The following is a 10,692-nucleotide window of genomic DNA, read 5'->3' on the forward strand; positions in this document are numbered from 1 at the left end:
TATACGAAGCTCCCATAATCCGGCTTGGAGCGGACGATCGACCGATATAGACGAAGTAGGACGGTTAGATCCGCTCCCCACGACATACCACTGAGAACACGGAGGACATTTAAAGAACGGATACAACGGGCGGCCAAATATGACACATGTGGAGGCCAGCTAAGTTTCCTGTCAAATGTAAGGGCTAAAAATTTGGTTGTCTCCACGATTGGGAGAGCAACGGGACCGAGTCGTAAGGACGGTGGGAGAAACTCTTTGTAGCGCCAGAAGTTAATACAGACCGTCTTCTCGGCAGAGAAACGGAAGCCATTGGCGACACTCCAGGAGTAAAGACGATCAAGAGAACGCTGAAGACAGCGCTCCAGGACACGTGTACACTGCGCGCTGCAATAGATGGTAAAATCGTCAACGAAAAGGGAGCCTGATACATCAGCTGGGAGGCAATCCATTATTGGATTGATCGCGATGGCGAAGAGAGCGACGCTTAAAACTGAGCCCTGTGGCACCCCATTCTCCTGGCGAAAGGTGTCGGACAGGACAGAACCCACACGTACCCTGAACTGTCGATCCATTAAAAAGGAACGAATAAAAAGAGGGAGGCGACCGCGAAGGCCCCATGTATGCATGGTGCGGAGAATGCCCGCCCTCCAACAGGTGTTGTAAGCCTTCTCCAAATCAAAGAACACAGCCGCGGTCGGGCGCTTCCGCAAGAAGTTATTCATAATGAAGGTCGACAAGGTAACCAGATGGTCAACAGCAGAGCGGCGCCTACGAAATCCACATTGTACATTGGTAAGTAAGCGTCGAGACTCGAGCAGCCAAACCTATCGAGAGTTAACCATTCGCTCCATCACTTTACAGACACAGCTGGTAAGCGAGATAGGTCGGTAACTGGAGGGCAAGTGCTTGTCCTTCCCCTGCTTAGGAATCGGGACAACAATAGACTCGCGCCAGCATGCGGGAACATGTCCCTCAATCCAGATGCGATTGTATGTACGAAGAAGAAAACCTTTACCCGCAGGAGAAAGGTTCTTCAGCATCTGAATATGAATAGAATCTGGCCCTGGAACAGAGGACCGTGACCGGCCAAGTGCGTTTTCGAGTTCCCGCATGGTGAATGGGGCATTATAACTTTCACAATTCGAGGAGCGGAAGTTAGGTGGCCTAGCCTCCTCTGCCTGTTTGCGGGGGAGGAAGGCAGGGTGGTAATGAGCGGAGCTCGAAACCTCTGCGAAAAAGCGGCCGAAGGCATTGGAGACAGCCTCAGGGGCCACAAGGACTTCATTCGCGACCTTCAAGCCAGAAACTGGGGAGTGGACCTTAGTGCCAGATAGCCGGCGCAGGCTACCCCAGACAACAGAAGAAGGAGTAAAACTGTTGAAGGTGCTCGTGAAAGCAGCCCAGCTGGCTTTCTTGCTTTCTTTGATAATACGACGACACTGAGCACGTAATTGTTTATAATTGATACAATTCGCCACTGTAGGGTGGCGTTTAAATGTGCGTAAAGCACGACGACGAGCACGTAAAGCGTCTCTACATGCTGCGGTCCACCAGGGGACCGGTACGCGACATGGAGAAGAAGGAGGGTGAGGGATGGAATATTCAGCAGCAGCGAGAATGACTTCCGTGAGGTGTGCGACCTGACGATCGCAGCTTGTAAAGGTTTGATCCTGAAAGGTCACCCTGGAAGAGAAGAGCCTCCAGTCTGCCTTGGAGATGGTCCAATTAGAGAAGCACGGAGAGGGGATATGCTGCAGGATATGGATAACACACGGGAAGTTGTCGCTCGAATATGTATCAGAAAGTGCATACCACTCAAACCGGCGTGCAAGTTGGGGAGTACATATAGAGAGGTCTAAATGGGAATAGGTGTGAGATGTGTCCGAAAGAAAAGTAGGGGCGCCAGTATTGAGGCAGACAAGACCGAGCTGGTTGAAAAGGTCTGCTAACAAGGAGCCCCTCGGGCAGGATGCTGGAGAGCCCCAAAGGGGATGGTGGGCATTGTAGTCTCCAGTTAACAAAAATGGTGCAGGTAGCTGAGCAATAAGTTGCATCACGTCTGCCCTGGCAACGGCAGATGACGATGGAGTGTAAACGGTACAAAAGGAAAACGTAAAAGTGGGGAGAGTAATGCGGATGGCAACTGCCTGCAGGCCGGTGTGCAACGTGATGGGATCGTAGTAAATATCATCCCGGACCAGCAACATAACCCCTCCATGAGCTGGGATACCTACCACAGGGGGTAGGTCAAAACGCACAGAGGTGTAGTGCGCCAAGGCAATTTGATCGCATGGGCGTAGCTTCGTTTCCTGGAGGGCTACGACGAGCGGACGATGCAAGCGGAGCAGCAACTTTTCAAGTCCTCTCGGTTGGAGCGAATGCTGCGAATATTCCAGTTAATAAGTGCCATCGTAAGAAAAGGAAGATGAGAGAAGGGGTCACCTCGAAGGCCGCTTAGGGCCTGGCTTCGAGCGAGCACTGCCGCCGCTAGCAGGAGGCGGACAGTCATCGTCCATGGGGTCTATAGGGTCATAGGCCATCTCGGGAGGATGGCCGGGAGGGGGAGCTTCCTCCGCCGGTGAACGGCCAGATGTACGGCTACCAGCGGTGCGGCCAGGCGAAACGGATGACGGCCTGGGGCGGCAACCGCTGGGTGGCGGCGGAGAGGAAAGGCGCCGCGGCGGAGAAGAAAGGCGCCGCGGCGGAGAAGAAAGGCGCCGCGGCGGAGAAGAAAGGCGCCGCGGCGGAGAAGAAAGGCGCCGCGGCGGAGAAGAAAGGCGCCGCGGCGGAGAAGAAAGGCGCCGCGGCGGAGAAGAAAGGCGCCGCGGCGGAGAAGAAAGGCGCCGCGGCGGAGAAGAAAGGCGCCGCGGCGGAGAAGAAAGGCGCCGCGGCGGAGAAGAAAGGCGCCGCGGCGGAGAAGAAAGGCGCCGCGGCGGAGAAGAAAGGCGCCGCGGCGGAGAAGAAAGGCGCCGCGGCGGAGAAGAAAGGCGCCGCGGCGGAGAAGAAAGGCGCCGCGGCGGAGAAGAAAGGCGCCGCGGCGGAGAAGAAAGGCGCCGCGGCGGAGAAGAAAGGCGCCGCGGCGGAGAAGAAAGGCGCCGCGGCGGAGAAGAAAGGCGCCGCGGCGGAGAAGAAAGGCGCCGCGGCGGAGAAGAAAGGCGCCGCGGCGGAGAAGAAAGGCGCCGCGGCGGAGAAGAAAGGCGCCGCGGCGGAGAAGAAAGGCGCCGCGGCGGAGAAGAAAGGCGCCGCGGCGGAGAAGAAAGGCGCCGCGGCGGAGAAGAAAGGCGCCGCGGCGGAGAAGAAAGGCGCCGCGGCGGAGAAGAAAGGCGCCGCGGCGGAGAAGAAAGGCGCCGCGGCGGAGAAGAAAGGCGCCGCGGCGGAGAAGAAAGGCGCCGCGGCGGAGAAGAAAGGCGCCGCGGCGGAGAAGAAAGGCGCCGCGGCGGAGAAGAAAGGCGCCGCGGCGGAGAAGAAAGGCGCCGCGGCGGAGAAGAAAGGCGCCGCGGCGGAGAAGAAAGGCGCCGCGGCGGAGAAGAAAGGCGCCGCGGCGGAGAAGAAAGGCGCCGCGGCGGAGAAGGAGAACTGTGCTTCCTATGCGCCTTTTTAGAAGGACGTTTGGTGGAAGTACCAGTCGAAGGCTGGGAGGTCGAGGGACGGAGGAAGTCTGCACGGGATGGTTCCTTCTTGAAGGCCCGTGCATCTGACTTCGGGGTCTTAGACACCAGCCACTTCCTCAGCTTCTGTTCAGTCGGTGGGGTGATGGGAGGAAGAGGAGACGTCGACCGCGCGATCTTAGCACTGGCCGAACGGACGACCGTGGTGCTGAAGGTCAGATCGCATGTCTGGATTGCTACCTCCCGGGTAGTCCGAGGAGAGGCGAGGACAGTGCTGTATTTCCCCGCTGGGAGCAGCGTGGGCTTCCTACTAGTCAATAGCTTGCGAGCAGCCGAGGTGGACACTTTCTCTTTGACTCGAATTTCCTGGATACAGCGTTCTTCCTTATAGACAGGACAGTCGCGGGAGGATGCGGCATGGTCACCCTGACAGTTCACACAACGAGGAGACGGAGGTGGACAGTCACCCTCATGGGCATCCCTGCCACAAGTGACACATTTAGCCGCATTGGAGCAAGACTGTCGAGTGTGATTGAAACGCTGACACTGGTAGCAGCGCCTAGGTGTCGGGACATAGGGGCAAACAGAAATAACCTCGTAGCCCGCCTTGATGCGCGATGGCAGCTTAACAATATCCAAGGTCAAGAAAAGTGTCCGGGTCGGTACAAGGTCATTGTTGACCTTTTTCATTACTCGATGGACAGCCGTCACGCCCTGCTCAGCGAGGAAAGATTGAAGCTCCTCGTCAGTCAATCCGTCGAGAGAGCTACTAGAGACTACACCACGAGACGAATTCAAAGTGCGGTGGGCCTCCACCCGGACAGGGAACGTGTACAAGAGTGTGGCCCGAAGCAGTTTTTGTGCCTGAAAGGCACTCTCAGTTTCTAGTAATAAGGTACCGTTACGCAACCTGGTACAAGATTTGACAGATCCGGCTATGGCATCTACGCCCTTCTGGATAACTAAAGGGTTGACAGAGGAAAAATCCTTTCCGTCCTCAGATCGAGAAACTACGAGGAACTGTGGGGCAGGCGGTAGTACTTTTGTCACTGTTGGCTGGTCACGTTTTCGTTTGTGGGTCGAAGTCGAAAGCGATGGAGTAGAATCCGTTGCGGAGGAATCCCCCATGATTGCCAGCGTCTCCGATGGCGCGCTCCTTCCTTGTGGGGACCCTCTCAGAGAGCACTCCCGCCTTAGGTGAATGTCTACACCTCAGGTCACACCTCCCGAGAAACAGACGGAGGGACCAATCGGCATTGTCAGAAGGTATCAGCTCAGGCAATCACCCCTCCCCGGGCCTGGCCTTTACCAGGGGGTACGCGCGTGCCTTACATGTCTACCCAGGGCGGGGACTTACGCGTTACCCCGTCACCGGCTACGCGTGCGAACGCGTGGGTCGGCCTTCAGGCACGCACAGGAAGGAAGGAAGAAGAGGAAAAAGAAGAGAGAGAGGGAGAAAGAGGACAGACTGTCTCAAACGCCAAGGCGGAGGCCAGAGAAGGCAAGGAGAAGAAGGCAATGAGAAGGCAAGGAGAAGGAGGCAATGAGAAGGCAAGGAGAAGAAGGCAATGAGAAGAAGGCAATGAGAAGAAGGCAATGAGAAGAAGGCAATGAGAAGGCAAGGAGAAGAAGGCAATGAGAAGGCAAGGAGAAGTCAAGGGAAAGAGTAAGGAAGACAGTGAAGTAGAGAAGAGCAAAGAAAGGAACCAACAAAAGGAAGGAAGAAACGAGAAGAGAAAAACCAAAAAGACCACGATTATAGGTCGTGAAACCGTCCGTCTCCGGACGCAGGCGCTAACTACCCCCGTGAGGGGGATGGACTCCTTTTAGTCGCCTCTTACGACAGGCAGGAATACCTCGGGCCTATTCTTACACCGGACCCGCAGGGGTAACTTTTCCATCTGCCACTCATTGAAAAATGCAGGTTGCTTAGGGTCATGTATAAGGCTCAGATGGTTGCCTTCCGCCCATTCTTGTAATGCTGTACCATTCTCATCATCATGCTCATAGCCCCACGTGGTGCTGTGACAGCTGAATTCACCAGTCACTATTTGCGTGTGTTGACTATAAAAGCTATCAGGTAGATTGATTTTGAGATCAACGTCCGGTGGTTTGTATACAGATGCGACTGTACAGCCTTTGATTTCCAAAGTTAAGATTTCAATATTATTTGCTTCAGTAAAGGCTGATAATATTATCTGTGTATCTGGTTGGACAAATAGCACTTCCGTATTTTGCGTGGGGTCTTTCCGTAGCCAGTCGCATTCCGTTCATTTTTGGTCTGCGCATTTCACAGCTTCTGTGGGTCTCCGGTATGCAGAGTACACCGCACTTACTTTGCCTGCACAGCTCTTGTAACAGTTATTCTTTTGGTGGTGATATACCTTCTATGTTCATCGATAGGATGGTCAACTGTGGTTCTGAAAAGGACCAAGATGATTCTGGTGCGGAAGGATCAGCCGCCAGAGAAACCTGACGCCCGGGGTACGCCCGATTGCAAGTCTTATCTTGGTCGGAAATCATTTCAATCTTCGTGGGGGCTCCTGTCATGTATCCTATTGCTGCTATGTCCACGGATGGGGAAGCTGTGTCCAGTACGAAGAAATGCTGTAACACAGTGTTACTGAGCGCCATTAAAATTAATGCTTTATTATAACAAATAGCGTAATCCAAAATTTTCCGTCAATTGTCACATTCTTGGCCAACAGGGCTTGCTAAGAAAATTAACAGTTAAGATAAAATTTGTATATGACTGTTAACACAATATTATAAGGACCTGGGTTGACACACACTGGGGATGGGAAAATGTGAAGTACAGCGTTTAGGGCTCGTTGTTCCTTTGTGCACTAGTCAAGTACCATTACGAAGACAGATCTATTAGATTTTAGTATTGCAATCGAATCACCTCATTTGCAGCTGCGTTGAGAACACTGGATTCGGCTTCAGTCGCAGAAAGCAGTGACTTGTCATCAACAGATACTGGAAGTCATTGTCTCAATTGCCGCTGCTTATGTAGCAGTGCATCCCTGTGCAGGACAGTCGGTGGGAGCTCTAACTGCCTCTTACGACGACGATCTAGTGGACATCGAAGGGTGTCTGCCTGAGTGAATGCGAGCAGCTCTGCGTGGGATGTGTCTGCTCACAGGTGCAAGTCAGGGACAGCAGGCTTTAGCGTGCCTCCTGGATATGCCAAAAGGTTGCCGTTGCACCAAAAAGCTTCAGTTCAGCCCTTGGGAATCTGGAGGTAGATTTATAAATTTTGCGTTTCCCGTGGTATCTCCAGGTGGCAGAACAAAGACATTTGAGCCATATCCATGAACGTAAAGCAATTCTACGTCCAGTACACAAAACTGAACTGGCAACCGCTCTTTGGTAAGATTGTTCTGTATGGAAACTCTACTTCTCATCGGAACATATGCTGATTCCAGGTAATTGTCCAACAGAAACCATAAAATGGCACGTGATCTGCTAGCATCCAGTATACTGGTTAATGTTCCTCACACACACACCAACCGATTTCAGCCCCTGAAGTTTCCTTGGACTTCTAAAGAACTGGAATACTATTCAACAATGGATAGTAGTTTAGACTCTAGCCTCTATACGGACACACACTAATTTCCACAGTACTAAAGCTACCCATTAAACTACTGTATTCACTAGCAGTAAAATTCTCATAGTAACTTACTCAAAGTTTTAATTTCAACTCCATTGTGCCCAGAACAAACGGACACTCACGGCCTGACGACTGTTTGATGGCCTAACAAAAATCAAACTGCTGTTAAGACCGTATTAAATTTCGTGATCCTTTGAAGAAATGAGTAGAGAACCGCATTTTTTTTAAATTTAAACTCATCATTGTATGTTATGTCAGTGAATTTCTCAGCAGCTAGCTGTGGATCAGTGTAGGCTGTTTGCCGCTTATGTTGCTGCATGATTGGAAATATCCAGATGACAAATGCACTGAACACACAGTTTACAGTATCTCAGATTTGACAGCGGTCACCTGTTCGGCACTGAAGTCGCTTCTGCACAGCCTACTGGCCGGCGGTTGCACCACCTTGCGGACCAGCGACTCTTTTGTGAATGTGCCAATGGCCTTCCTGAGGCCTTAACAGATCGAAATCATCCTCCTCACATCGTGCAGAAATTAATATCCCACCCCTTCTCTTAAGTCATGTGCCATTTCCCAGTGCACAATTTCCAGCCACAGAGGAGTGTCCCCCTCACAACTATGTACCACATGAGATGGAAGCAACATGATAATGTATTATGCTGAAGTTTCGACTACTTCTCATTGTGCCCGAAAATGTGAAATATTTCCCAAGTCTTCAACAGCAGCATTCCACTTTATACCCGACCTAAGCAGTATCAGCATCCTTCCCAATTTGAACACAACTCCCTACTCCTTGCTGCACATCACGTATCAGTAGAACATACATAGATGTAAGAACTGTCCCGTGTGTCCTACCACTGTCAACTATTTTTGTCTCATCGTGGGTATCTCTTGCAGTGTCAGAAGCAGGGCCACCTGTGAACGTCGCCACACAATCTACTGACCCTGCTCCAACCACTGTGCCGCACCCCCCAGTGTGGCTCGCCACTTTTTGGCAGGTTTGTGCTCGGCTACCGTGGAGCCCCAGCCTTTGCAGCATCTTTTCCACTCTGTGCTGCATGTATATCCTCACGCTATTCTTTTTCCCCTCCCTAAGGGGACATGTCTGGGGTATTACTGGGAATGTTTTTGCATTATCTGTGGCTGGCATAAGAGCAGTGTCACCCATGTTTTTCGTTCACTTTTCCTTTCTTTGTTTACCTTCTCTTCTCGTTCCTCCGCTTGCGTGTTCGAGGGTCCTCATTTTCTTCTTCTTCCCTGTGCACTCGCGAAGGCTGGCCCATGCGTCTGATATGTAACAGGTGACTGGGTAACGCGTAATTTTCAGCCCCGGGTCGACAGGTAGAGTTGGCACGTACCCCATGGTACAGGCCAGGCCCAGAGAGGGATGATTGCCTGAGCTTCAACCTTCCCAAATTGCCGATTGATTCCTCTGTCAGGTGTTCGGGAGGTGCGGACAGTCACCTAGGGCTGGTGCGCCCACTTGTCAAGGAGTGTGCCATGGGAGATGCTGGCAGTCGTGGGGGATTTTCTCGCCGTGAACAAATAGTCTTTACAGTCGACGTCTATGAAACGTAAACGGTATGAGGCTAACGATTCAAAGTCCCTTCCAGCTGCACCACGGTTCCTCGTGGTTTCACATACTGAAAACAGTGAATCCTTCGCCGTGGTAAATCCGTTTATTATTCAGAAAGGTGTTCATGTAATTTTGAGCCCTGTGAAATCCTGCTATCGTTTACAGAATGGCATGTTGCTTTTGGAGGTTGCTTCTGATTCTCAAGTGCGACAACCGCTTACCACCTCAGTTATGCACGGCTACCCTGTTTGTGTCGAGGCCCTTGGACCTCTGAATTCTTCCCGTGGCGTTAATTACACTGGGCTGCTTGACGGTTTAACCGAGGCTGAAATCCAATCTTATCCATCGGGTTATAAAAATGGTAGATTCCTCCGTTATGCCAACCCGCACTATTTTTCTCACCTTTGATATAGTGGTGCTTCTGTCCAAGATCAAAGCAGGCTATGAAATTATAACAGTCAGACGGTACATTTCGAACCTGATGTGCTGCTACCAGTGTCGTCGTTTCAACCACACTAGAAGGTAATGTCGACACCCAGCAAAATGTGTAATCTGTAGTAGGGATGTGCATGAGGGCAATTGTCTTTCTCCTCCTCTCCACTGTATCAAGCGCAATGGCGGCCATGCCGTCGCCTCTCGGTGTTTTCTTGTATTCCTTGATGCGTGGGCTGACCGAGAGATCTGGTTAAGGGAAAAGTACCTTACCCAGTCACTCGCAAGTTATTGGCCAGTCGCAAATACTGTGTTCTCCCGTCTGGTACCTATAGTTCTGTTCTTAGTACGTCTAGATTCAGGAAGGACATGCCCACACAGACATGCGACCTCAAATTCAGCTCTGAGGTTATGAAATAGCCCAGCTTCACGGTAGCATTGCCATCCCCCCGTCCAGATATGCAACAAGACATCAAACTCTCACCTCAAGGGGCGAACCCACTAGCTACACAACCGGTAGGCCAGAAAGGGCAGGAATAGTTAGGCTAGCCGGGTATCTCCAGGGAGTACTGAGTGTTGCCTGTGCGCACCACCAACCGTTTTGCTGCGTTGGACTCCATAGACAGACAGCACAAGCAATCCAATGCTTCTGTGCACCCCATGGAGCAGGATCCTCCTGCATTTGCGCCCTGAAGCAGTGACTCTTCGCAGCCTGACACTCGGCAGCGACCGAGGTGACACTCCATCTCGTCCACATCGTGACTCTCCTCCACTCGAACGTTCGTGGCCTTCGGTCCCAAAAAAAGAGGATTTACGGCAGCTTTTAGCATCTCAGCATCCCCTTGTACGCTGCCTTCAGCAAACGAAATCGCACTCTCTCGACCACTTGAAGCTTTGATATTCCTTCCTGGGTCGTTTTGACCGTCCCGCTGGGGTCGGCAATCCATCTCATTGGGCTGTCATGCTGCTCGTAGGGGATGACAGTTCGTAGTCTACCCATCTTCAAGTTGTTGCAATTCCCCTTTATCTTCCTCACCTGCCTTTTCCCTCTGTAACGTTTATATACCTTAGTCATTTGATGTCGCCAGGGCAGACTTCCTTCAGCTTATTGGGCAGCTACCTCCTGCATTTCTGCTACTCGGCGACTTTAATGAACACCATCCCCTTTGTGGTTCTCCCAGAACCCGTCGGAGAGGTTCCCTCTTGACTGACCTTCGTAGCCAACTCTACCTCTTCTGTCTTAACAGTGGAGCACCCACATTCCTTTCTCACTCCTCCCACACATTCCCATATGGAACTATACTTCTGCACTTCCCGGCTCTCCCATCGTCTTGTGTGGTCCATTCTTTGTAACACCTACTTGAGCGTCCATTTCCCATGTGCTATCAATTTGCTGACTCCTACCTGACCTGTGTGCACACCCAAATGGCACCTTACTAAGCCTGACTGGCGGCTTTACTCCT

General features: G+C 52.0%; 1 protein-coding gene across 1 annotated transcript in view; it reads left to right on the forward strand.

Moving 5' to 3' along the window:
• The window catches only part of LOC124742882 (histone H1, gonadal-like), a 78,595-nt gene extending 71,879 nt beyond the window's left edge, over window positions 1–6,716 (forward strand). The window contains exons 2-3 of the mRNA XM_047248823.1: window positions 2,711–3,554; window positions 6,643–6,716. Coding sequence (XP_047104779.1) covers window positions 2,711–3,554; window positions 6,643–6,716 — 918 coding nt within the window. The remainder of the gene's footprint in view (window positions 1–2,710; window positions 3,555–6,642) is intronic.
• The last annotated feature ends 3,976 nt before the right edge of the window (window positions 6,717–10,692 follow it).

The sequence above is a fragment of the Schistocerca piceifrons genome, unplaced genomic scaffold, assembly GCF_021461385.2.
Source record: "Schistocerca piceifrons isolate TAMUIC-IGC-003096 unplaced genomic scaffold, iqSchPice1.1 HiC_scaffold_2341, whole genome shotgun sequence".
Taxonomy (NCBI): Eukaryota; Metazoa; Arthropoda; class Insecta; order Orthoptera; family Acrididae; genus Schistocerca; species Schistocerca piceifrons.